Source organism: Aspergillus uvarum (genome assembly GCF_003184745.1).
Source record: "Aspergillus uvarum CBS 121591 unplaced genomic scaffold BO82scaffold_1, whole genome shotgun sequence".
In the NCBI taxonomy this organism is placed as follows: Eukaryota; Fungi; Ascomycota; class Eurotiomycetes; order Eurotiales; family Aspergillaceae; genus Aspergillus; species Aspergillus uvarum.
The window spans coordinates 582,456-608,010 of NW_020291298.1; the positions used below are offsets into that span (position 1 = coordinate 582,456).

Sequence of the window (25,555 nt, forward strand, 5' to 3'; positions counted from 1 at the left end):
GGAGCTTCCGCCACTCACCGTCGCTCACTTCCTCACCCAGTGGAGCCTTCGAGAACAGTCGCGACGTTGGGGGGCAACCGGCTATATAGTCGTGGTGATGCTCCCTTTGCGACTGATCGCGAATTCCAAGATATAACCCATATCCTACAGTCGAAACACACAGACTGAAGCTCGTCTTGAGCTTAAATCCTCTACACGGTCTGACTTCGACCATGTCGGCAAGACTGCAGCTATCCCGAGGTCGGTTGCTCCGACCCTCGACTCTATCGTCATCGAACCGGATCCTTCAACCGTCCCAAGCTTTATTACGTCGCACTAGATTTTTACCAACCTTATCAAGCACCACCACTCTTCACAATCCTTGCTCGATAATACCCTCTCGCAACTATGCCAATGGTCGGCCTCATCCCCCAGGAGGCACGCATCGGATGAACCTGGGTGGCGAACCCGAGAAGTCAGCATTGGAACAATTCGGTGTCGATCTCACTGCTAAAGCCAAAGCGGGCAAACTGGACCCCGTCATTGGGCGAGATGCTGAGATTCATCGCACCATCCAAGTCCTCTCCAGGCGGACAAAAAACAACCCTGTCCTCATCGGAGCCGCAGGTACTGGTAAAACCGCAGTCTTGGAAGGTTTGGCCCAGCGCATTGTTCAAGGAGATGTCCCCGAAAGTATCAAGGACAAGCGTGTTATCTCCCTGGACCTGGGTTCCCTCATCGCAGGGGCCAAATTCAGAGGTGATTTTGAAGAACGTTTGAAATCCGTCCTGAAGGAGGTCGAAGACGCGCAAGGCGGCGTGATTCTCTTCATCGATGAATTGCACACTCTGCTGGGACTTGGTAAGGCCGAAGGCAGTATCGATGCCAGCAACCTTCTGAAGCCAGCACTGTCGAGAGGAGAGCTCCAATGCTGCGGAGCCACCACCCTGACCGAGTACCGCTTGATCGAGAAAGATGTGGCCCTTGCCAGACGTTTCCAGCCGATCCAGGTCGGCGAGCCGTCAGTCGCTGCAACAATCTCTATTCTGCGCGGTATCAAGAACAAGTATGAAGTCCACCATGGTGTACGGATCACTGACGGCGCATTGGTGGCCGCCGCAACGTACAGCAACCGCTACATTACCGATCGTTTCCTGCCAGACAAGGCCATCGACTTGGTGGATGAAGCAGCTTCGGCCTTGCGACTGCAGCAGGAATCGAAGCCAGATGTAATTAGAGAATTAGATCGCGACATCACTACGATTCAGATTGAATTAGAATCTCTCCGCAAAGAAACCGACGTCAGCAGCCGTGAAAGACGCGAGAAGCTACAGGAAGATCTGAAAGCAAAGCAGGAGGAAGCGGAAAGGCTGACTAAGATCTGGGAGAAGGAAAAAGCTGAAATCGAAGAGCTCAAACGTGTCAAGGAAGAGCTAGAGCGAGCACGGTTTGAGTTGGAACAAGCCCAGAGAGAGGGAAATTTCGCCAAGGCTGGTGAATTGAGATACGCCACTATCCCCAGTCTTGAAGCCAAACTACCCAAAGAAGGCGATGAAGCAACAGCCGGCACTTCCTCTAGCCTCATCCACGACTCAGTCACTGCTGACGACATTGGAAATGTCGTCTCGCGGACAACTGGTATCCCCGTCAACAAGCTCATGGCTGGTGAAGTTGAGAAACTCATCCGCATGGAGGAGACGCTACGACAGTCAGTGCGTGGCCAGGACGAGGCGCTTTCTGCAGTCGCTAATGCAGTTCGTATGCAACGAGCCGGCCTTAGCGGGGAGAATCGACCTCTAGCCTCGTTCATGTTCCTTGGGCCCACCGGTGTTGGAAAGACCGAGCTTTGCAAGAAGATGGCCGAATTCCTGTTCTCAACCGAAACCGCCGTTGTACGGTTTGACATGAGCGAGTTCCAAGAAAAGCATACTATCAGTCGCTTGATCGGCTCTCCTGCTGGTTATGTGGGCTACGACGATGCCGGCCAGCTGACGGAAGCTGTTCGACGCAAGCCGTACGCAGTGCTGCTCTTTGATGAGTTCGAAAAGGCCCACCGTGACATTTCCGCTCTTTTGTTGCAGGTCCTCGATGAGGGCTTCTTGACAGATGCTCAAGGCCACAAGGTTGACTTCAGAAACACTCTTATTGTTCTTACTTCGAATCTTGGGGCCGAAATTCTGGTGGGAGCCGATCCTTCGTACTCTTCCAAGGATACAGGAAGCGCAGAACTTTCTCCCGAGGTCAAGAAATCGGTCATGGATGTCGTGCAGTCTGCTTACCCACCAGAATTCCTCAACCGTATTGATGAGTTCATCATTTTCAAGAGACTGTCCCGCGAAGCTTTGAGAGACATTGTTGACATCAGAATCAAGGAGCTCCAATCGAGACTTGATGATCGACGTATGGTTCTCAAGGTCGACAATGAGATTAAGGACTGGCTCTGCGAGAAGGGTTATGACCCCAAGTATGGTGCTCGTCCTCTGAACCGTCTCATTGCCAAGGAAATTGGCAATAGATTGGCCGATAAGATCATCCGTGGCGAGGTCACGGCTGGCCAGACTGCCCGCGTTTCTTTCAATGAAGAAAAGAATGGGCTCAGCATTTCTGCGGAGGCTGCTCCTGAAGCTAAAGCCGACAATGCTTGAGCGATGATTATCTCTTAACTCATGTTGATCATGATGTATGCTTATTGGCGCAAGGTTGGCTGGATATCTGACTTGCTGATTTATTATTTCTCGTGTCTCCTCTTTAATGTATTATAGTATCATTGTACCATATGACATGAATTGAATGAAAATTCGCTGCATTCCACTTAATCCCAGTATCATAGTTGTTGTAGTTGGAAGCCTTAGGCTGACGCTGTTTGTGAGATGGCTTTGCACTGCTACTCCATAAGTCAAGACTCCTGCAAACGTACCCAATCCGAATCACCTCAATCTCGACTTTGGCACAACGATGAGATCTTCTGTGAAAAGAAGGCGTACTGTCTATGAGTCTGTGTCTCTCCAGGGCTCTACTAACGCCAGGTTGGCTATGCATGGCTCCTCGCAGCGTATACGCCAACCCAGCGTCCTGCAGCCCAGTCCACGATTTCCACACGAAGCGACACAAGCACGGCAGAATATTCCTGATAGTGATCTATCCTTGCAACCGGCCGACGATGAACTAGATCAAGTCATTGTAGCCATCGATAGCCGGGAATCCGGAACTGTGGGGTGCTCCTACTACTCTGTTCGAGAAGAGAAGCTCTATCTGCTGGGAGACTTACGAAATTCAGACTCTGAAGTCATCGACAGCTGTAGGTCTTGTCCTTTTTGTTGATTTTAAAAAGCTGACAATGCGTTAGTAATTCTTCAGACCAGCCCTACGATGCTTCTGCTCTCACCTCGTGTAGACACCCACGCCCTGCAAGATAGACAAATGATCGATCCAGACAGCGGTATGTTGGGAGCAAACGTCAACCCTCAGAGGTCTAACAAATTTTCACTGTGCAGAGAGCGGGTCTTTACTTCCATTTCAGCTAGACATCCGTCCATCGCAGGAATTCGGCTACGAGAACGCAAAGAATAAGCTGGTGACTCTGGGGATATCCTCAAAGCACGAGCAACGGATGCGATTCCTCGTGCCACATAATGGGTTCGCTGATAGTGAGCAGATAGACTCCGAGAGCCTGGACTTCACCCTGCAAGAAGGCAAGCTGCTGCACATATCGAGCTCGATAGAGATGGAAAACACGGTGACGATCGGCTGCGCGGGCGCTCTCCTCATGCACCTGCAACGGCGAAGAGCCTCTGCCTCTATAGCTACCGACCAAGCTTCGGAGACCTATCGGGTGACATCTGTGGAGATGTTCAGCTTGCCGGGAGCGATGTGAGTGATGGGATCTGGCTTGTATTATGAGCCCAACATCTAATAACAGTGAAGGTTCGTCAACAAGAGGACTCTCTCATCGCTGCAGATCATGGAGTCAGAATCCCATCCTAGCATTGTGAACCAAGGCAAAAAGTCCAATTTCTCCAAAGAGGGTCTATCGGTCTATGGCCTTTTTCAGCGCTTTGCGCGTACACCCCAGGGCAAGAATCGACTGAAGCAAATGTTTCTTCGTCCGAGTGTGGATGTCGATGTCATCCAGGAACGACATGCCTTTATTAGCGCTTACTTGAGAGCTGACAACTACAACTCTCTGGAGAAACTGACCAATAGTTTCAAGCACATCAAGAACCTGCGCTATGTGATAGTGAACTTGCGCAAGGGCATCGAGACAGGAAGTGGGAAAGTCATAGGCTTCAAAACGACGGTTTGGGCTTCGTTGCTGGCCGTATGTCATTATGCGCAGTGCTCATTTCCCATGTCAATACTTACTCAGGACAGTTTGCCTTCTATGGCATCGACATATACGATGCCTTGAGAGAAGGTGCTGGTGCTGACGGATTAGCCCTACTTCAGCGGGTCAGTCAGATATTCGGCTCAGTGGCACCTTCGCTGATGAGGCTTAGGCTATTCGTGTCTTCGAAGCAGCTCAGCTATACAGGGTGGGAAGAATGATTCAGGAGATTGTAAGTCGCGCGCATTCTTTTGTCAACCTTGGCTAATTCTTCGAAGGTCGACATAGATAGCTCAGAGGAACAGGGAAGAACAGTCGTAAAGCCGGGAATCGATCGAGCACTCGACCGAATGAGAGACACTTATGATGGGCTCAACAGCCTGCTCAAGAATATTGCCATAGAGATTGCCGGAGAGATTCCCGAGTTCTATGACATCGATGTAAATGTCATCTACTTCCCCCAGCTCGGCTTCAACATCGCGATACCATTGAACCAGGCGGGTGATGCCGCTTACAGGGGTCCAGAGGAGGAATGGAATCTCATGTTCTTCACAGAGAACAGAGCTTACTTCAAGGACTTCAGAATGAGAGAGCTGGACGAGAAATTAGGTGATATATATGGCCTCATATGCGGTATGGCGCTCTTCGTCTTTGTACTTGCTCGCAACATGGGATCTGACGCTCTTGATTTCCTACCAGAAAAGGAGATCGAGATAGTGTACGATCTCGCGCAGAGATTGCTCCGATTTGAAAGGAGCTTGCTCGAGGCATCTGACATATGTGGCCAGCTCGATAGGTAACCCTTTTCCCCGATTTACTGACTTGACGTGTCACTAAGCTCATAGCCTCCTTGCAATGGCTCAAGCAGCAAATTTCTATAAGCTCGTCTGCCCTAAAATGGTGCCGGAGAACATCATCAAGATCAGAGGTGGTCGGTAAGGAAGCCACTTATGATTCATGTATCGGATCTAACATCGCAAAAGGCACATCTTGCAGGAGTTGACGGTTTCTTCGTATGTGCCCAACGACACCTACTTGGTGGGTGGAACCCCATCGGATTGCCTAGCCTTTTCATCGAGTCAGACGTGCCAAGACAACCCCGATGGAATGAATGAAGAGCATGGCCCAAGCATGCTTCTCTTGACGGGACCAAACTATTCGGGAAAGAGTGTGTACATGAAACAAGTACGTTCGTTCCCCTCTTGCGAACGAGCAGCGGATACTAAGTGTACAGGTTGCTCTGATTGCCTACCTTGCGCAAATCGGAAGGTTGCGAAGATCTCTTCCCTTGAGACCATTTCACCGAAGTGCTAAGATGACTTATCAGCTTCGTGCCAGCAGCCAGCGCCGAGCTTGGGATAACCGACAAGCTTATAGTCAAATCGAGTACTCAAGATAGCGTCTCACAGGTACAAACCAGCCTATCCAGTGCGAAAAACTAACCATAGATCCCCACTGACTATCCTGCACGAGAGACAGATCCAAAGCACATTCATGCGTGACCTGCAACAAATCTCCTTCGATCTGAAGCAGATCACTGACCGCAGCTTGTTAATCATCGACGAATTCGGCAAAGGCACCAGCGAAAACGGTCAGTCTCTTCAACCAAAAGTCATACATCGGGCTGGACACAGAAAACTGATGCTCCAGGCGAATATGAAAAGATGGCATTGGTCTAGCCTGCGGTATCCTCACACACCTGCTTGATCTGGAAAGCTCGCCAAAAGTCGTTGCTGCCACGCACTTTCACGAGATCCTTGAGAATGGCTTCCTAAGACCCAGACCCCGGCTACAATTAGGACATATGGAAGTCCAACTATCTGAGCCATCACACAAGACTGAGGACCAGATCACTTACCTCTACAAGTGAGTCTCTTTTTCGGCTTTCTTGGACGTGAATTTGGTGGGTAGGCATGCTGACATACTGGGCTTTTTATCAACCAGCTTCCGATCAGGACGGAGCAATAAGAGCTTCGGAACAGTGTATGTCATACCCACATTGCGTGATAATACTCCGAGGTCTATGCTGATTGTTTTCCGATGAAGCTGCGCTGCGATGAACGGTATCAGTCAAGCTGTTGTTGACCGGGCGAGCGAGATCGCGACCCTCTCGGCGCGTGGTGAGAACTTGATCGCTGCATGCGCTACGCTCTCGGCTGAGGAGATGCGCGTCCTGGAGCAAGCGGTATGTGTAATCTTGCGGTCTGCTTTAACAGGAGAGAGAGACTTAGAAGATTACAGGATACGCTCGCGAGGAAGTTCTTGGCCCTGGATCTCTCGGAGTATGATGAGTTGATTGATGTTAAGGATGTGCTCGAAAAATTGTTTGAGGGTTCGTAGGTGGAGTGCAAGATTGACAGTCTTGACCCAACGATCGACAACGTACTTTTAGTGAACTTCTACTACTGGCAACATAGTGAAGGTGGACGATGAAGACTCATAGTGGACAATGTTTGTATCATCAAATGGATTATATATGTACAAGTAAGAAAAACCCTCCTTTTTAGCACACAGAAAACGCCGGTGAGAAGCAGCAGTGGTATATATCCATCGAATGGAGAAACGAGACTAGAGCTTGACACTCTTGACCAAGTTCTTCTTGATACCAGTAAGTTCACCACCATATCCACCACGGCCTTCACCGCCCTTGTATACCTGGCGCATGCTACCCAGCTTCTTCTTCTTCTCCTCGAACTTCTTTCTCTTCTTGACACGGGGGTTGCGAGAGTCCTTGCTGCGCTTGGGCGCAAGACCCTTGTTCTTTTCGATCTGGTAGGTGATGGCACGCTTGCCATCGGGCCCGACCTCCTCCTGGAAGTGCACCTCGCCACCTTCACGGGCAGCAGCAGCGTGAGCCTCTGCGCGCGCCTTCTTGTCGTCCTTCCGTTGTTTGGAGCGAGCTGCAACCATGTCGTAGTAATCGTCACTATCGGACTCGCCACCGCGGAGTTGCTTAGCCACGCGGTCATCCTCCTCGTCACTGTCACCACCAAGCTGCTCGGACTCCTTGAGCGCCTGCTTACCACGCCTCTCGGCCTCGGCGTTGAGGCGGGCCTGGCGATCCCGCAAGCGCTCGCGATAAGGCAAGTCTGCATCACCACCAGCATCGCGGCCGGCTGCGCTACGCTTGTTGGCCTTCTGTGCAAGTTGGGAGGTGTAGAAGCGAAGAGAGCGCTTCTGCTTGGCCTTCTCCTCGGCTTCCTTGGCGGTGAGGGCATCCTCATCACCGAAGTCCGAGTCGTCCTCATCCCTAGCCACCGTCTTGGTCTTCGGAGCCGCGCGTTTCTTGCTGGGCGCAGTGACCAGCTTGGAGAGATCGGCCAGGTTGGCTTCGGTCTCCTCGAGTCTCTTCGCTCTCCGGGCTTCCGCTTCCGCCTGGCGGGCTTCAGCTGCCAGTTGTGCCTTGGTCTTCCTCTTCTGCTTCTTGTCCTTCTGCTCCTTCTTGGTCGGCATCTCGACCTCGGAAACATCCGAGAGTTCGTCTTCCTCAAGCTCGTCTGCGGAGATGTCGGAGGGTTCTGATTCGGGCTCGCTGAGGTCCTTGACAGACTCCCAGAGTTTCCTGAACTTGACGAGAGTGGCCATCACAGGGTGTGCGCGGAGCTCGGCGGGGGAAAGGGGAATGGGCTTGCCGGACGCGTCTTTGGCGGAGGTCAGGAGCATGAAGTACAGGCTGATAGTACCGAGGTATGCGGAGAGGGCACGGAACTTGACGACGGCGACGGGCGCATAGTCGGGAGCGTTCTCGGAGTCATCATCGGCGTTGAAAGTTTCGACGGCCTTCTTGAGCTCCTGGAGAGTGGGTTGGAGTTCCAGGAAGTGTTTCGAAAGCGGCTCAAATTCGGGGTATCTCGACTTGAGAATCTTTAGCTTCTCATCCGTGCTCATATCCTCGGTGATCTCGACTTGTGGGAGGACTTCCGTCACTTCTCCACTGTCTTCCTCCACATCGTCCGCCTTTCCGGATTCGGCCCATTCCGTCTCGTCGAAGCCGAAATCCTCCTCGTTCATGCTTTGTAGGTGCTTTTGTTGAAGTCTCTTGGCCTCCTCTTCTTCTTCGAGCGCATCGGCTTCCGTTTCGATCTGGTCGGCATTGTAGAAGTCCTTCTTCGAAGAGCCCCATGCGGCAAGGCCTTCTTCCTCGTCCTCGGAATCGGCTTCTTGACTACCGGCACGCTTCTTGGATTTCGATGGCATATCGTCCATTTCATCGTCGTCGTATCCATCCTCCTGGTAGTCGTCCTCGTCGTCCTCGTCCTCATCCTCGTCGGCTGAATCATAGCCCATGATCTCCTCGTCCGATGGCTGCAGCATTGCCTCTGTGATCACATTCGGTCAGAACCAGTACTATAAGTATAATGAGAGCTGATTGGAGTCCGCCTACCATCTTCAGCTACCTTGCGACGACGCTTGGCCTCTGGTGCTTCCTCCAACAGAATCTGATCGCGACCGGTTTGGAACTCATCCTCAGAATCATCGAATCTCTCCTCAATGTCAAATTTAGAGGGCCCAAAGTTGTCTTTCTTGGGGGCCGCAGGGCGACCACCGGCCTTTCTTTTCTTACCCATGATGAGCGTTGGTAAGGTGTAGTATGGGGATTGGGGATGTGAAGCTATACCCTCCGCTCCGGTTTCGATAAACTTTTGCGATAAAATTTTGGGAGGGACGCTCACCGCCCGAGTAACGCTAGCCCGGAAAAGAGAGCAGATTGGAGGGCAGTTTGCACCGTTTGATTCGGGGTGGGACGGGAAGGTCTACCGAGGCCGCAATTGTTCCTTCCAGTTGAACATCAAAAGATTCCACAGTCAACAACAGTCAACAATAGTTCGAATCCAATTGTTTGAAAATAGCAGGAGCAGGTCACTCTTGACAGGAATAGGAAGAACCCCCTTTGTGGACTCTTAGTCTCTCGCACTCCATCTGTTTTGAATTTCTTCCTTTCTGCTCTCCCCCATGCATCAACTTCTATCCTTCATCCATTACGATTCTTCCCCAACTATATTGGGAGTTTCGACCATCCTCTGCGGAATACTAATCTATACCGTCAGCAAGATGCTCGGATTCGGATCTCGTAACCATTTCGTTGTTGAGGGCAGGGTATGTGCTATCCCATGGGTTGATTCCTTTCAAGCAGGGCACTGATTCATTTGTTATGTAGACCGCAGTGATCACTGGCGGCTCCGAGGGCATGGGCAAGGCAGTTGCTTGTCAGCTTGCTGAAATGGGGGCCAACGTCGTGATTGTAGCACGAACTGCTTCCAAGCTTCAGGCTGCGATTGAGACCATGAAGGTAAGTCATCCTGCTGATCTTGCTGAGGTTCAACGCTTATGGTGATTGTAGCGAGTGGCGGACAATGTTGAGCGGCAAAAGTTCCACTACATCAGTGCGGACTTGACCGACCCTGCAGAGTGCCAACGTATCATGGCTGAGGTCACCGAATGGAACGATGGACAAGAGCCCGATATCGTCTGGTGCTGCGCAGGATACTGCCATCCTGGATTTTTCACCGAGACGCCCATTAAGTCGCTACGGGATCAGATGGATACCGTGTACTGGACTGCAGCCAACACGGCCCATGCAACTCTGCAGCGGTGGCTTACCCCTATCAGCCCCAGTCGGCAAGCTCCAATTCCAACCAGACACCTCATCTTCACCTGCTCCACGCTCGCCTTCGTGCCTATTGCGGGCTACGCTCCCTACTCCCCAGCCAAGGCGGCTATTCGCTCTTTGTCTGATACTCTCAGCCAGGAGATTGAGATCTACAATGGTTCTCGTACCTCCAAGGCACGCTGCGAGGCTCCAGCTGCAGATGTCAAGATTCATACGGTCTTTCCCATGGGAATTTTGAGCCCAGGCTTCGACAACGAACAGAAACTCAAGCCAGCTTTGACTAAGCAGCTGGAGGAGGCCGACAAGCCACAGTCCCCTCAGGAAGTTGCAGGCATTGCAATTAGTGCCCTTGAGCGAGGCGAATACTTGATTACTACGATGTTCGTGGGCGACCTCATGAAAGGGTCGGCTCTTGGACCCAGCCCACGGAATTCCATCATCAAAGACACATTGACCGGTTGGCTCAGTAACTTGGTCTTTCCTGGTGTGATTTTCGATTTGCGACGGAAGGCCTGGAAGTGGGGAGTGAAGCACGGTCTTCCTACTAACCCTGATGGCAATTGATGTGTCGTGCTGTTCGCTCTGCTTTGAGTCCTTGTTGCCTGGTCTATGTCCTAGATACCCGGAGCTGCGTTCCTCATTCTTGCAGCCATTATTATCTTCATTCCTAAAGAACATGTACATATAGCCGTAGTCTTAATCCATGCTTCATTGTCCGACACGTTCTTTGCTTGTCTCTCCACAGAAATAGCTACAGAGAATCGAGGTAGAGAGCGCAGGTTTCCATTGAAACCAAGGACGAAAGTCCGATGTTCTTTGGTGCACTTGTTTCATTGCTTTGTTGAGGGACAAGGAAGATAGAATTGGTGGCTTGAGTGAGCGAACAAAGCGAAGTACGGCGAAGGCGCGATGCACCAAATCAGCCGGGGCCAAGCACCGGCGGCTTATCCACGGTGGGGGGGGATTTTTGGTCGCGTTATCCAACCGACGAAGTCACAACCAACTTCTTTCAATCCACAAAATCGGAATGGTTATATAGTCTTCGCTCGAGAATCGCCATCTCCGTGGGTGTTGTTGATTTAGACTATAGCTGCATCATCGCGCGTGACGAAAAAAAAAAAAAAGGTTTCCAACGCCGTTGCTATACGAGAATATATATTTACTGGTACAAATAAACATTGTCAATTGATCGCTACTCATACGGCGATCAACTCGATCGGTCACAACAATGCACCCATTGTTCGCGCTTCCGGTCTTCTCTCTCCTCATCGCCCCAGTGTGGGCTTTCTGCGGCACCAGCGTCAATTTGATTTTCTTTTACATGACATGGGCGACCCTGGTGCTGTCGCATACGGCTCTCCGCGTTGAGCTGGTGGGCACTGCCACCGTGCGGGTGCTGTGCTATGCTCTTCCCTCGCTCCTGTTCTTCCTGTTCGACATCCTGACACCCTCGGCCGCCGTGCTCCTCAAGACCCAGGGCGAATATGGGCTCCCCGCCGGCAACAAACGGGGCAAGATCCGGCGCAAGGACCTCAAAGTCGCCGTGTGGGCGCTCTTCAATCTGGTCCTGGGCGTCGCCGTCCAAGGTGCCATTGAACATACCCTCGCCAGCCGCTTCCGTAAGGTGAGCCTGGTGAGAGTGACGCTGAAGCTTCCTCTCCCGTGGTCTCTGGTCCTGGAAATCTTTTGGGGACTGATCCTTCGAGAGGTGCGCATGCCTGCCGTCTCCTCAGGTTTGGTTTTATCGTTCGCTAACGTGCACACTTTGTTCACCGTATAGATCCTCAGCTACATTATCCACCGCTGGGTTCTGCACACCAAGAACCCTCTCGCCCGTCTGCACGCCGCCTGGTACCACGCCCTCCGCGCCCCTTACCCGCTCACCGCACACTACGACCACCCGCTCGCCTACCTGATCGGCCGCTGGCTGCCCACCATCCTCCCCGTCGCCCTGTGGCGCCTGCACATGGTCTCCTACCTGGTCTATTTGGCCATCGTCTCCCTCGAGGAGACCTTCGCGTATAGCGGCTACTCCCCGATGCCGACGGGGTTCTTCATCGGCGGCATGGCGCGCAACATGGAAGCGCACCTGCACAGCCTGGGGACGGGCAACTTCGGGCCCTGGGGCATTCTGGATCGGGTGATGGGCACGGCCGTCGACGACAAGTTCGTCGAGGAAGATGGGGAGGTCGTGCCCTCGCCGCCCCGGCGGCGGCGGCTGCGGCCGAATAGCGGGAAGGAGGAGGGCCGCGCTCAGCATCGCCGTCGTCAACATCCCGTTCTCCGCCAGGCGGGTATGCTAATGGAGGATCTGCCGGCTTATGCTGATGATCACCAGGATGGGAATTTTGTTGCGTTGGGAGGGGATGATGATGAGGGGGTTGTGGGGGTGGGGATGGAGCCCCCGGCGCCGCAGCTGCGTCGCGTTAAGAATTATTGGGCGGGCGAGCCGAAGATTAGGCGGACTACGAGGGGGGCGAGGCGGAGGGGGAGGGAGGAGGGTGAGTCTTGATTGTGAGGGTGGTCGATCTTGGGATGTTGTTGGTGTTGTTGGTGTTTCTTTGGGGTTGTTGGTTTATTGTTTTTGGTCGTTACGTCATGCCTTAAGGGTATGAATGAGTTTATGTATTGTATGGCTTTGGGGTCAAAAGGGAGTGAGGCTATTGTATAGATTTTGTATAGATTTCTTCTTTTAGTTTGTATATGATTTGTTGAAAGGTTGTGATTTCCGTCTGTTTTTTAGTGGTTGTTGTTGTGGGATTTTCGCTCTGTGTGGGGGAGAGAGAGTGTTGGAGCCTTAAAAGAGGGATCTTCTTATCGGAGTTGGGGTTGTCTACTTTCTCCGTAGGCCCGCTTATCTAAATTGCCTTGAGTGGGAGGAGGGATCGAGAGAAAACGCACAACTCCGGGGCTTTAGCCGATTCCAGAATGTAGACCCTTCTATCCTAAGAAGTGATTAATACCACCAATTGTGTTGGTCACGAAGTGGGTTGCTATGTTTATTATAGCCTGGGCTGGGCTTAGCGAGGTTCGCTACAAGGAGGTTCTCATTATATATGAGTAGATACAGCGTGTTACATCCTGTGCTTCGGTGAGTAGTCAGAATGTCGTAGTCTATCTAGAATCATTATTATCGGCCTACGAACTCGAAACAACAGGTTCGTCGTAACGAAGTCGGGTTGGAGACACTGGATACTACTGGGAGAACTGATAGTAGTCTATCATAAACATGGATTTCTCTGAAAATGTGATGTGCCGCCAGAACCTGGCATTGGTCCAGAGCTTATAGATAACAATTAGGTAGACAAGCTGGAAGAGAGGTATTCTGCTTTTTTTGGTTTCATTTCATTTCGGCTGGGTGATATCAATACCGGCAAAATCGGCCACGCTGGGAAAGGGGGTATGGGCAAAAACAAACGAGAGCAGACCCAAAGAAACAAAACGGGGGGGTTTTCGTGAAACAAAGAGATAACAAACCGGTTTCTTTTGGTCCTTTTTGTCCGCATTAAAAAAGTTCTTGAAAAAACCGCAATCCTAAGCAAACATGAGGCCTGAATCGAGTTACATTTATTTCATGAAAGGTTTTGTTTTTTGATTTCTTTTGTTTTGGTCTTTTGTCCCCTTTCCCGGCGTTGCAAGTTCGCTTTTCCCACACTTGACCGAGAGAAACGCCGACTTTGCATGGTTAGCCGCCTTTTGACAGGATTCCTCCACACAAAAACTACCGAACCCGCGGCCGCCGCGTCACACATCTACCACTTCATCTCGTGGGGCTTGTCACCGTTGCGGAGGCTGAAGCTGGAAGCGAGGTAGCTGCCAAGGAAGTTCTCCTTCTTGACGGAGGCCAGGATGGACTGGTCGATGGCCTTCTGGTCGCTGGCACGAGCGCTGGCGACCTGCTTCTTCTGTACCGAGGGAAAAACATATCGAATCAGTATTCGTCTTCCGGAGAGGACCGACTGGACGCAAAACGTACCTGGGGCTTCTCTCCCTGCTTGAAGAAAGCCTCCTCGGTCTTCTTCTCAGCCTTCTTCTCCTTGGTGAAGTAGTCGGCAGCGGAGACCTTCTCAACGGTCTGGGCGTCAACACCGCTGATGTCGATGCGGGTGCTGGTGGCGATCACATAGCGGGCGTTGACACGGCGGAGGGGAACACCGTTGATCTTGAAGGGACCGGTGACGAGCAAGACACCCTGCTCGAGGTGCTTGAGGAGAACGACACGCTTTCCACGGAAGCGACCGGCGAGGAGGATCAAGACAGTACCGGGCTGGAGGCTCTCGCGGACCTTGGCGGGGCGGATAGTCTTGCGGACCTATAATCGTGAAAAAGAGGCCATGTTAGAGAAACGACCTATATCCCCAATTGCGATTCCACCACAGTATCCAGAACCACCATTGCCGATCCAGAAGGGCCGGAAGATGCGATTTGTCCCCTATGTTCGAAGGCTCATGGTCCGATTGACACCACTGGCCCTGATTCTCTCTTGCCTTTTCATCTTCCCCGGATCTCCGAACCCGGAGAGGGTCTCCTCCTCTTCATAACATAACCAGCGCAATTGTCGCATTCGTCCATAGTTTCCAAATCGCATCTTCGAAGCCTCTCTGGTCGGTTCGGAATGATTCTGGCGCTGTGCCTCTCAGGGTGATGTCGGTGTACTGACTTTCTTGACCTGCGACTCGTCATCAACGGGGTACCATTTCTGGGCCTTCTGGGCCGGCACAGTCCTCTGGCCCTTTCCAAACTGCTTCGTCAGGTCCGACATTTTGGCTACCGGGACGAAGATGGTCTGAAAAGAATGTAGGGGGGAGGTGGTGGTTGTCGACGGCGGGTGGTTGCTGGAGTTGATGTGTGACTTGCTGCTTTGCGCCCCAGGTCGGGAAAGTGTGAGTTTGTGTGAACGCGAGCCCTAGCCGAAAGGCGCTAGTGCCGATTCGGAGGGGGTCTGATAGCGATAGAGCCGATAGCGCCGCTGGATGCCTGAGGCGGCACCTCCGACGGGCTCGGGTCGTCGGCAGACCACAACTATGCACTTCGCTTGGCTCTGTCTTACTCAGTAGGTTAGAACGAGAGAGACCGAGAGAGAGCTGGTCCATCGACCTAAACATTACTGCGGGTAACTTCCAACTGACGTACCTCGCTTTGTACAGCTTTTGTCTATTATCCTAACCTACCAGTCTTTCCACCCCCAACTCTCAGAGCAACCTCGGTTGCTATCTTTGCTTGACTGGAATACCTTCAGCTTTAAAGGTCTTCTCAGAATTATATCCTCCTGTTCATCCACACCTCGCCCACCATGTCTTTAACCCCAATCATCACCTTCAAAGCGGGTATCTGTGACCTTGAGGTGAGTTGTCTCCCAGAGCTCCGATCTCCCCTCCACACACTGGAAACATAGCATCCCTTCTTCCGATGCCGATGCTGACTGTCTTTCTCTCCTGGTGTATCAGTCCGGCAACGTTGTCAAGCCCAAGCCCACCCCCGGATACATCTACCTCTACATCGAAGATGAATTGGTACACTTCTGCTGGCGCCCGAGAACTGCCCCTCACACCGAACCTGACTTGGATCTGGTGATGGTCCCTTCCGACGGAACCTTCACTCCCTATAAGCCGGCTGGCAACGCTGCCCCCACCAATGGTCGCATTTACGTCCTGAAGTTCTCGTCGAGCTCGCAACGGTACCTGTTTTGGCTGCAATCCAAGTCGCAGCACGAGGGTGGCAACCCCAGCTGGTTCAGCCCCAGGGATATCCGACTGGGTGAGATTATCAACACGTTGCTGCAGGGTGAGGAGGTGGACGTCGAAGAAGAGATTGCCAACTTGCCTCGGGGCCCCTCGAGCGGTGGCGACGACGACGAGACCATGGAGGATGTAGAGGGCGTGGACCACGACCCCAGCCACAACCACGGAGGCAACAGTGGAGGTGCTGGCCCTGACGCTACCGGGGGCGATGTCCGGGAAGAGGGTCAAGGATCGAGGGAGGGCGGTGCTGATGGTGGAAGAGCGTAGGTACATATCTCGACAGTTCCTCGTGTTCACCCTATCTCTACACTGGGCGGACTGGCTGTACCCTTCGAGCTTTTTGATAGTTTTCATAGATATGCTACTGTACGGAGTGCTGACTGGGAGTTTTCCGCCTGTAGGGCCGCTGCTGACTCGGATCCTTCATCTGTCGTGCAGAGCTTTCTGCAGTCTCTGGGCGGGGGGGCGCGCCAATCCCAAGATCCCGAGCGGCCTTTCACTACTCTGCAAGATCTCCTTCCTCCGTCAACTACGCTTCCCTTCTTGGCGGCCGCCGACGCCAAGACCGTCGATCAGCTGCTGAGCTTCCTGCCCCCGTCGCTTCTCCTCCTGGCACAAGATATCGACGACGCGGCGGTAGCTGATCAGGACCCCGAGATCGCGGAAGCCGCCATGGGATCCCTCGACGAGGACCAGAAGAAAGACATCCTGCGGAAAGTTCTGCACTCGCCTCAGTTCGCGCAGAGCCTCGCAAGTCTGACCGTGGCTATCCGAGATGGTGGATTACCGAGCATCAGCGAAGCCCTCAAGATCCCCGTGGAGAATGGCGGGTTCATGCGTCGAGGGGGAGTTCCGCTAGGGGGTGGTGATGCTGTCGAAGCGTTCCTCCAGGGCGTGCGGAACCACGTGAAGGATACGACAGCCGAAGGAAACAACCGGATGGAGACTGATTAGATTTTCTAGTTTTAGCCTGTCAATAGTTACAGTAAATGTTTTTATTCGATGATGCCTAGAATTTCCCAGTTATCTCTCGGCCCTAACGTGTTCATATGAGTTAGGATGAGTGTATATTAAATATGGAGTCAACTGGTGTTGTGACGCCTTGAGAGTTGAGACACGCAAATTAGCGGGTTCTGCATGGATGAAACTCCATGGACGGAGAGTGGACTCTATTTTTGGATACCCCGGAGGTGTGGTGGGGACCAGCTTTGGTCGCAGGCAGCCATTTCTTGTTCGGTGTGGCGCGCGTGGTGGCTATGATTACTGAGTATGTACTGTGCTTTCAGTCAATTGTGGAATGTTGATCTCGACTGATGGATGTGAGTGATGTTTGAAAGGAGGTATGAAGAGTGCTGGACTGCGTACGTAGTTTAGAGTGGAGGAGAAAAGAAAATCTAGACTCGTTGTACCAAAGAAAAATCAGGAATACATAACTGATAGGTTGCTCAATTCTGTCAGGGACGGGGGGGGGAAGAGGAAAGCATGAGGCAGGCCGCGGGTAGGGAAATGATCCATCGAACCAGAATAATGATGTTTTTCTATTTATTTATTTTTTAGAACCATTTTTTCCTATAAGGCTCGGATGTTTAGCAAATGCTGGGGGTCTTCCTCTCCCCCTTCAGCCATACAGAGGTCGTGGATGGGTAAATCGCCCCAGTCGAGGGCCGCATTGGCGTAGTTCCAGACACTCAATTCACGTCCATCATGTCCATACGTCCATACACCGTTGCTGTTTCTGCCAATCTGTCCACCCACCGAGTGAATTCCCCCCCCCCCATCCCTAAAAAAAACATGATCAATTTGGGTCTTCCATTCCCCATCTGTCTGACTTCCTGAGTGTTCCATTCTAATGATCGAATTTCGAATTCATCATGGTCGGACACTGGCTTTGATTGGATCCTGGCCCACGTTTTCCGCTCGGGGAGCCCACCTCGGTCACCTTTCAGCCCTTTTTTGACTCTTTCAACTTAGACTGCTTTGCTTCGCCTACGTACTCGTACCTACGAGTTCAGTACACTACTTGATCGAACTACTACTAATTCTCAGCTCTTTCCCGCACCCTCCGCCTCCAGCGGTGAATTTCTTCTTTCCTTTCCCCCTGCATTTGCACCCTCGCACGCACCTCTCGACTGCTGTTTGGGAGCCCTGCGTCTTCCCATCCTCCCGACTCCCTCTGGACCTGCAGCGGCCTGCGATGTCTGCGTTCGGTTAGCGCATCAGAACTGCCCCCCATGGCTTCCAGCAGCCATGACCGCGGCACTGACGACGAACACCTCTCTTCCCAGCACTCAATTCCCTTGCAGGACCTCTCTGGACCATTTGACTCTGATCTCGAGCCGAGAAATACCGCAGGTGGAGTTGCGAGCAGGCTGAGCCGGTCATTGACCGGCAGAGGCCGCAGCGGGATCAATTACGAGCGCATCGCGCATGACTCTCCGATCGACAGGGTGGTCGGCGTGCCCCCGCATCACCACGATGAGGACGAAGGCGCTACGATCGATGACCCGGGCGCATTCGCCCAAGCAATCTCCTCGGTCGGACTCAGCTTCGACCCCTCGCACCGTGCCTCTCTCACGCCAGAACCTACCCGCGATGGCTCCAGTATAGACCTTGACACCGTTCCCTTGGACGGGGCCGAGAACTATCTCTCCCACACCGATACCTACACCGATACAACCCCGTTGACAAATATCCGAAACGTACAGCCTATGGGTGGCGCCTCCAGCTCCGAAGACATTCTGCACCACGATGGCGGTTACGGTGCGCCCACAGCCCAGTTCGCTGCTGCTGCTGCTGGCAATGCGGATGCACGGTTGGGCGACGACCTGGAGGGCGGTTTTCATGGCAGACGGCGCGGGTTGAGCAGCCCCGGCGAAAGGTCGCGCTCGCTGTCTCCCTCGGCCCCCGGGTCGGCTTTGCAGCGAGCCAGTTCGATGATGAAGTCTATGTCTCAGCGTATCGTCAACCTTAGTAACGAATCGGAGGTTGTGGAGCAGTCGATATTGAGGGAGGAGTCGCACAAGAATGCACGGATGGAGGAACCGCCGGCCCTGCCGTCCTTACCAGACTATGCGCACGATACACCGTCTCCCCTCACGCCTCGCAGCCCGGCGGCTCATCATCACGAAAAGCTACCTTCGAATAGCAAGGCGTGGCGCGAGGTTGGCAACCCGTTGAGGGGCAAGTCCCTGGGATTACTGGGCCCGAATAATGCTCTCCGAATGTGGCTGTGTGACATCTTGGTTCACCCTTTCACTGAGCCTCTTATCTTGCTGGTGATCTTCATTCAGACAATCCTACTGACTGTCGAGTCATCTCGTTCTGTTTGGAGTCACCCTCGCGATGTAAATTGGGGCAATGCCCCCACGGATTATGTCTATTTAGCGATCTTCATCATTTATACCCTCGAGGTCGGCGCTAGAATCCTGGTGTCCGGCTTAATCATCAACCCTGCTGAGTACAGTACGATCGACCGATCATTGGGCTTCAGGAAAGCCGTGATTGAAAAGGGGAAAAACCTCATCATCCCCCAACGTCAGTTCTCAGTGAGAAAGTCATCCGTCGCTCCGGAGCAGCCGCAGGCTTCGATTATACGGACGTTCACGGGAGGCTTAAATCAGTTGGAAAATCAACATCAACTGGAGCACCAACTAGCCGATGATCCGTTGCAGAAGAGTCGCGTGAGACTGGCTCATCGTGCGTTTCTCCGCCACTCGTTCAACCGTCTCGACTTCGTCGCGTTGATCGCTTATTGGGTTTCTTTTTTTCTCTCGGTTTATGGGGTCGAGACTCGCCAGCAGCTGTATGTCTTTAGCATGCTCAGCTGCCTCCGAATCCTTCGTCTTCTGGCCCTGACGAATGGTACTTCTGTAAGCATAGCACTCACCGCTGTACAGCTGACATCTAGCTAACTCAATTAGATTATCCTGCGAAGTCTTAAGAAGGCCGCGCCACTGCTCGTGCACGTTGCATTTCTCATTGGTTTCTTCTGGCTCCTGTTTGCCATTGTCGGCATCCAGAGCTTCAAGTCCAGCTTGCGGAGAACTTGTGTTTGGATCGGGGTAAATGGTCAAGACAACTATACGCAGGATGAACAATTCTGTGGTGGCTACCTCAATGACGGCCAACACATGCCATGGCTAAGTGCTGACGGGCTTCCCGCCACATCCAGCCCGAAGGGTTACATCTGTCCTCAAGGGTCTTTATGCATTGAAGGCGACAACCCTTACAATGGGACTATGAGCTTTGACAACATCCTCAACTCGCTGGAGCTTGTGTTTGTGATCATGACATCGAACACATTTACGGACATTCTTTATTACACTACCGACAGTGACTACCTGGCCGCGTCTCTTTTCTTTGTGTGTGGGTTGATCATTCTGAGTTTGTGGATGGTCAACTTGTTGGTTGCGGTCATTACGCATTCTTTCCAAGTCATCCGCGAAGAAAGCAAGCGCAGTGCATTCGCCGTGCAGAAGATAGAGTCGACCGACAAGGAGGACCCGTCTGCCCGCAAGATAAGTACCATCAAACGCATCTATGACAAGACGGAATGGCTTTGGGTCTGTATCATCATCTTTGACTTGGTCGTGCAAGCCCAAAGAAGTGCTTCTATGGGCGCTGACCGCCAGGCTCTTATTGACAACACAGAGATTATTGTTACCATCGTATTCCTGGTTGAGATTCTCTTGCGCTTCGCCTCGGATTGGCGCAGTTTCCATACCAAAGCCCGGAATTGGGTTGACCTGGGCTTGGTGATTGTGACTTGTGTCATTCAAATCCCTGTCATCAGGAACACTCGTGTTTATGATGTCCTCACGATGTTCCAAATCCTTCGAGTGTACAGAGTAGTCCTCGCGTTCACGGTGACCAGGAACCTTATCATGGTAGTCTTCCGCAATGCTACTGGATTGCTGAATCTTATCGTCTTCGTCTTCCTGATCACGTTCCTTGCATCCATCTTCGCAACGGAGCTCTTTCGGGGTCAAATCCCGGAGGAAGATGATGGCGGAGACTTCATCTACATTACTTTCTCCGATATCTACAACTCGTTTCTGGGGATGTATCAGATCTTGTCTAGCGAGAATTGGACGGACATCCTGTACAACGCCACGGCATACACAGAAACCTACAAGACTTCATGGATCTCGGCAACTTTCCTAATCATGTGGTTCATTGTCTCCTGTTTCATCGTTCTGAACATGTTCATTGCTGTGATCCAGGAAAGCTTTGATGTATCAGAAGACGAGAAGCGGCTCCAGCAAGTCAGGTCATTCTTGGAGCAGAAGCAAGTCAACATGTCTTCGCAGGGAAACCTGTCCCTCTCGAAGATCCTGATGATGGGCCGGAACTCGGAGCGCTATAAGGATCCTCTTGATCACGGGCCAGCGGCACTGGAGATGCTACTGAAGGATGCTGTTGTGCAGGAATTTCTCGACGAGCAGGAGCCGCCAGAGTCCGAACGGAGGGAAAGCGTGCCGTTGGAAACGACGACTACAGCGGAGACGTCGCAGCCTGGTATCTTCTCGCGCACCTGGAACAAGTTCGCGACATCTGTCATGCGTCGAGAGCCTAATCCGTTCTACTCCAAGCTGAAATTCTCGCGAGCATACGACGAATTGGATCCGAGGACAATGGCTCGGGAAGTTGTATCGGCCGCCGAGCAGAGAAAGCGGGCTCAACGCGACTACCTAATGCGCCACCCCAGTTACAACAAGTCATTGTTCATGTTCGCGCCGGATAACGCAGTCCGGAAGTTCTGCCAGCGTATGGTCGGTCCCGGACGCGGCACCCAGCGAGTGGAGGGTGTCGACCCATATAAGCCCGTATGGTTCACCTTCTCTGCTTTCATCTATGCCGCCATTGTCGCAATGGTTCTGCTGGCCTGCATTACTACTCCGATCTACCAGAGCACTCACTTCCAAAATAACCGAGACTGGTTCACTTACACGGACATGGGCTTTGCGATCTTGTTCACGATCGAGGCACTCATCAAAGTCATTGCTGATGGGTTCTTCTGGACGCCTAATGCGTACTTCCGGAGTTCATGGGGTTTTCTTGATGGTATCGTCTTGATAACTCTTTGGATCAGTGTTGGAGGTTCGTTGTATCAGGACTGGGGTCTGACCCGGGCAATTGGGGCTTTCAAAGCACTCAGAGCTCTGCGACTGTTGAACGTCAGTGATAGTGCCAAGGGTACTTTTCATTCGGTCATCATCGTTGGAGGATGGAAGGTCATTGCTGTAGGTTCACTGCCGACGAGGATGGTTGCAAATGCTAATGTTGTTAGGCTGCTGCGGTCTCGATGAGTTTTCTGATCCCCTTCGCTATTTACGGGGTCACGCTTTTCGCTGGGCGGATGGTCCAGTGCAATGATGGCGATGTAGCAGGTAGCTTGGATGCCTGCATCGGCGAGTATATGAGCTCGCCTTCCAACTGGGATGTGCTTGCGCCTCGAGCTGCTGCTAACCCCTACTACGACTTTGACAATTTCGGAGACTCCCTCTTCATTCTGTTCCAGATCGTCTCCCAAGAAGGGTGGATCGATGTGCAGCAGAGTGCAATGAGCATTGTGGGGGTCGGACAGCAACCTCAGGACTACATTGCGCCGGAGAACGGGCTGTTCTTCATCGTGTTCAACTTGCTCGGTGCCGTCTTCGTTCTGACTTTGTTCGTGTCTGTTTTTATGCGCAATTATACGGAACAGACCGGAGTGGCCTATCTTACTGCGGAACAGCGTTCGTGGCTGGAGTTACGGAAGCTGCTGAGGCAGATCAACCCTTCCAAGCGGTCCTTCGACAACAAGACTAAAAAGTGGAAGATGTGGTGCTACCGCGTGGCTGTCAAAAAGCACGGCCGATGGGCAAGGTTTGTAACTTGCATTCTTACGCTTCATCTTCTGCTCTTGGTCTTGGAGTTCTACCCGGAGCCCCATCTGTGGAATTCGATCCGACAGATCTTGTTCTTTGCGTTCAACATCGTCTACATCGCCAATGTAGCGATCCGAATCCTTGGCCTTGGCTGGCACCGATTCAGCAGAAGTTCCTGGGACCTTTACTCGTTGATCTCGGTACCTGGAACCCTGATCACGACCATCCTCACCTTTGCGAACTCAGGCCATGTCGTCTCGGAGCTGAACAAACTCTTCCTTGTGTCGATTACACTGCTGATCATTCCTCGCAACAATCAGCTCGACCAACTGTTCAAGACAGCTGCAGCCAGTTTCACGGCGATTGGGAATCTGCTAGCCACCTGGTTTGTGCTGTTCCTGGTCTTCGCGATCGCAATGAACCAGGCGTTTGGCCTGACCAAATTCGGCTCTCAAGAAAGCGACAATATCAATTTCCGCGACATCCCGCGCGCCCTGATCCTCCTCTTTCGGATGAGTGCCGGGGAGGGATGGAACGAGGTCATGGAAGACTTCGCTACCATGGAACCGCCCTACTGCACGTACAGCAGCAACTACTTCGATGATGACTGTGGCAGCGCACCGTGGGCTCGCTCGCTCTTCATTGCGTGGAACATCATCAGCATGTACCTCTTTGTTTCATTGTTCACGTCTCTGATCTTCGAGAGTTTCTCGTACGTGTATCAGAAGAGCAGCGGGCTCTACGCCATCAGCCGCGAAGACGTCCGACGCTTCAAGCACGCATGGGCTACGTATGATCCAGATGGCACGGGATACATCACCAAGGAGCAGTTCCCGCGTCTACTGGGAGAGCTGTCCGGTATGTTCTCCATGCGGATCTACGACGGCGAATTCACGATCCCGCAGATTCTGGAAGAATGTCGGGTTGACCGGCGCGACTCGCTCCTTGCGCATCGGAGAGTGGTCGAGGGGCTTGATCTGGATAAGATGTCTCGCATCCTGCGGCGCATCCCGGTCGAGAATATCCGCAAGCGACGACAGCAGCTCAACTCATTCTACGAGGAAGTGTTGGTGTCTGCAGACCCGGTGCGCGGCATCTCGTTCCACTCGTGTCTCATGATCCTGGCGCATTATAACGTGATCAGCGACAGTAAAAGTCTCCGGCTCGAGGAGTTCCTGCGCCGCCGGGCCCGCCTGCAACGGGTGCAGGAGACCATCCGACGGCAGACGGTCATCGGGTTCTTCGACACGCTCTACTGGTCGCGGCAGTTCCGCCGCAAGGTGGAGCACAAGAAGTCGGCCCGGATGAGCGCGGTGCCACAGTTCTCGGTGCCGGAGATCTTCGTGGATGACGGGTCGCAAGACGAGCCCACGGCCATCACCAACGTGGCCCCTGGCCCTGCCGATCCCTTCGGTAGTGGTGAGGAGCCCCTCCAGCCGATGCTGTTCCCGACCTCGCCCACGCGACGCGACGGCGGTGGCCCGTCCCGACTGGGCGGTCTGCCCCCGATCGACACCAGCATGGGCGGACGCATCTCGGCGGCGAACTCGCCGACCGAGTGGTCGAGCATCAGCCCGTCGCTGTCGCCGCGGCGGGAGCGGGCCAACACGACCTCGTCGTACGGCAGCGGGCCGGACGTGCTGGAGGAGATCCAGAGCGCGACGTCGGAGCGGCCGCCCAACGTCAACGACGTGATGCAGTCGCTGGGCGACTCGGCGTGGGGCGAGAGTATCCGGCGTAGTTTCACGCAGCGACGACGGTCGGGCGAGTAAATATGCGTGAATTTGTTTGTGAGCCTGTGCCCATGTGGAGCATGGTATTTTTGTGTTTTTGTGTTTTTTTTTTTTTTTTTTTTTCCCTTTCGCTTAGCGTTCTGCCATTCCTGTTTGTTAGCTCTGCATCTAGACATTCTGTATCTCGGAAGGGAAGCATGCTAGAGAGGTTCCATGTACAGTACATACAGGGGGAGGAGCCAGGATCATGATAAGTGATGATGATGTTGATGATGAGATTTGGACTGAAAATACGGGTGAATTGGACTATGTGGATAGATACAGTGTGGCATTCAGTGACATTGTACTGTACAGCAAGACTCGATTCTAAGAGGTTCCTTTGTGACTCCGTAGGAACTCTGCTGCTCCCAGTAAATTGGGTCTTGAAGAATACCAATCGAAGCCAAAAGCATGGAAGAGAACTGTATCGAGCATACTGGAGTGATCTAGTCAGGTAGTCGGGTGTTGCGTTGTGTGGTGTTTGTGTTGTTTTGCAGGGTGGGCTGCCTGCCTGCCTTGGTATAGATCCATCACGTGGATGGATCGAATGCAATGCAAATGCATGACCTATCACTTTTTTGTTTCTCATCATCACTGGGAGATGACGGAGTGAGAAGAGAAAAAAAAAAAAAAAGGTCTTACATCATGATTGTCATTTTCTCCCGTCGCTAATTAGTTGGTTTATTTGGGGGGCGTGCTGTTCTTTTCCGCCTGATTTGCGTTGTTCGCCCTGATTCTTGGACCTAAATTAGATTGGGGAGAGATACTCGTCAAACGTGACCACCACCTGGCTGAGGGAATCCTTTTCGAGGGAAGCAGGGCGAGCAGGTTCACCATTCAACTGCCAGGGAGACTAACCTGAAGGGGCGGGAATTAGCTGGAATGACAGGGCGTGATCTCTGGTTTGGGGTGGGTCTTTTGCCCCGGATCGGGCAATTGGCTTGCACTGTGGTTTAGCGGACAGAGTGAAGAAGTCTTGTCCTGGACGGTACTGGACTTTCCCTAACTTATTACTGAGACGGAGTCCAAAGGAGGGAGGCAGGGTGCTTGCTCTGCTCTGCGCAGCACACAACCCCTTGAAACCGGCCCCGAGTAAGGAAACAAGAATGTTGCTGCAGTCGGAAAGAAGTTCAGCAGTTAAAGATTCGGCTGGAGCGGAAACGGGGCGGGAAGGGGGGAAGTGAAGGGAAGTGAAGGGTCTGTTTGCAGTTTAGTCATTTCCAATTATCAAGTATAAGAAGTGATGATGGATGGATCGG

General features: G+C 52.6%; 8 protein-coding genes across 8 annotated transcripts; 6 read left to right on the top strand and 2 right to left on the bottom strand.

Annotated features, from left to right (window-relative positions):
- Positions 1 to 5: 5 nt before the first annotated feature.
- Positions 6 to 2,687, top strand: hsp78 (chaperone ATPase HSP78). The gene is made up of 2 exons (XM_025633938.1): positions 6 to 240; positions 559 to 2,687. The coding sequence occupies exons 1-2, from the start codon at positions 213 to 215 to the stop codon at positions 2,622 to 2,624; spliced, it is 2,094 nt and encodes a 697-aa protein (XP_025497379.1). The 5' UTR covers positions 6 to 212; the 3' UTR covers positions 2,625 to 2,687.
- Positions 2,688 to 2,934: 247 nt separating this feature from the next.
- Positions 2,935 to 6,757, top strand: BO82DRAFT_408329 (MutS family protein MSH5; the record flags this gene model as incomplete). The annotated part of the gene is made up of 17 exons (XM_025639685.1): positions 2,935 to 3,277; positions 3,326 to 3,418; positions 3,474 to 3,849; positions 3,904 to 4,297; positions 4,351 to 4,428; positions 4,476 to 4,511; positions 4,582 to 4,936; positions 5,003 to 5,099; positions 5,149 to 5,238; positions 5,287 to 5,488; positions 5,538 to 5,572; positions 5,631 to 5,712; positions 5,783 to 5,894; positions 5,968 to 6,169; positions 6,248 to 6,286; positions 6,350 to 6,488; positions 6,545 to 6,757. 17 exons carry the CDS (start codon positions 2,935 to 2,937, stop codon positions 6,641 to 6,643), a joined length of 2,772 nt encoding a protein of 923 aa, XP_025497380.1. The 3' UTR covers positions 6,644 to 6,757.
- On the bottom strand, positions 6,745 to 8,921 carry BO82DRAFT_427952 (Sas10/Utp3 protein). Its single transcript, XM_025640402.1, has 2 exons — positions 8,688 to 8,921; positions 6,745 to 8,622 (listed from the first exon to the last, which is right to left on the bottom strand). The coding sequence occupies exons 1-2, from the start codon at positions 8,869 to 8,871 to the stop codon at positions 6,872 to 6,874; spliced, it is 1,935 nt and encodes a 644-aa protein (XP_025497381.1). The 5' UTR covers positions 8,872 to 8,921; the 3' UTR covers positions 6,745 to 6,871.
- A 196-nt stretch (positions 8,922 to 9,117) lies between these two features.
- On the top strand, positions 9,118 to 10,632 carry ksrA (3-dehydrosphinganine reductase). Its single transcript, XM_025638366.1, has 3 exons — positions 9,118 to 9,400; positions 9,462 to 9,593; positions 9,645 to 10,632. Exons 1-3 carry the CDS (start codon positions 9,257 to 9,259, stop codon positions 10,476 to 10,478), a joined length of 1,110 nt encoding a protein of 369 aa, XP_025497382.1. The 5' UTR covers positions 9,118 to 9,256; the 3' UTR covers positions 10,479 to 10,632.
- A 510-nt stretch (positions 10,633 to 11,142) lies between these two features.
- Positions 11,143 to 12,426, top strand: BO82DRAFT_427954 (sterol desaturase family protein; the record flags this gene model as incomplete). Its single annotated transcript, XM_025640403.1, has 2 exons — positions 11,143 to 11,622; positions 11,695 to 12,426. 2 exons carry the CDS (start codon positions 11,143 to 11,145, stop codon positions 12,424 to 12,426), a joined length of 1,212 nt encoding a protein of 403 aa, XP_025497383.1.
- Positions 12,427 to 13,300: 874 nt separating this feature from the next.
- BO82DRAFT_349704 (60S ribosomal protein eL6) lies at positions 13,301 to 14,703 on the bottom strand. The gene is made up of 3 exons (XM_025633939.1): positions 14,575 to 14,703; positions 13,891 to 14,226; positions 13,301 to 13,819 (listed from the first exon to the last, which is right to left on the bottom strand). Exons 1-3 carry the CDS (start codon positions 14,674 to 14,676, stop codon positions 13,667 to 13,669), a joined length of 591 nt encoding a protein of 196 aa, XP_025497384.1. The 5' UTR covers positions 14,677 to 14,703; the 3' UTR covers positions 13,301 to 13,666.
- A 504-nt stretch (positions 14,704 to 15,207) lies between these two features.
- On the top strand, positions 15,208 to 16,609 carry BO82DRAFT_360285 (uncharacterized protein; the record flags this gene model as incomplete). The annotated part of the gene is made up of 3 exons (XM_025636759.1): positions 15,208 to 15,258; positions 15,362 to 15,918; positions 16,012 to 16,609. 3 exons carry the CDS (start codon positions 15,208 to 15,210, stop codon positions 16,607 to 16,609), a joined length of 1,206 nt encoding a protein of 401 aa, XP_025497385.1.
- A 1,114-nt stretch (positions 16,610 to 17,723) lies between these two features.
- On the top strand, positions 17,724 to 24,296 carry cch1 (calcium channel protein CCH1; the record flags this gene model as incomplete). The annotated part of the gene is made up of 3 exons (XM_025632830.1): positions 17,724 to 19,524; positions 19,576 to 21,897; positions 21,945 to 24,296. The coding sequence occupies exons 1-3, from the start codon at positions 17,887 to 17,889 to the stop codon at positions 24,294 to 24,296; spliced, it is 6,312 nt and encodes a 2,103-aa protein (XP_025497386.1). The 5' UTR covers positions 17,724 to 17,886.
- Between the last annotated feature and the right edge of the window lie 1,259 nt (positions 24,297 to 25,555).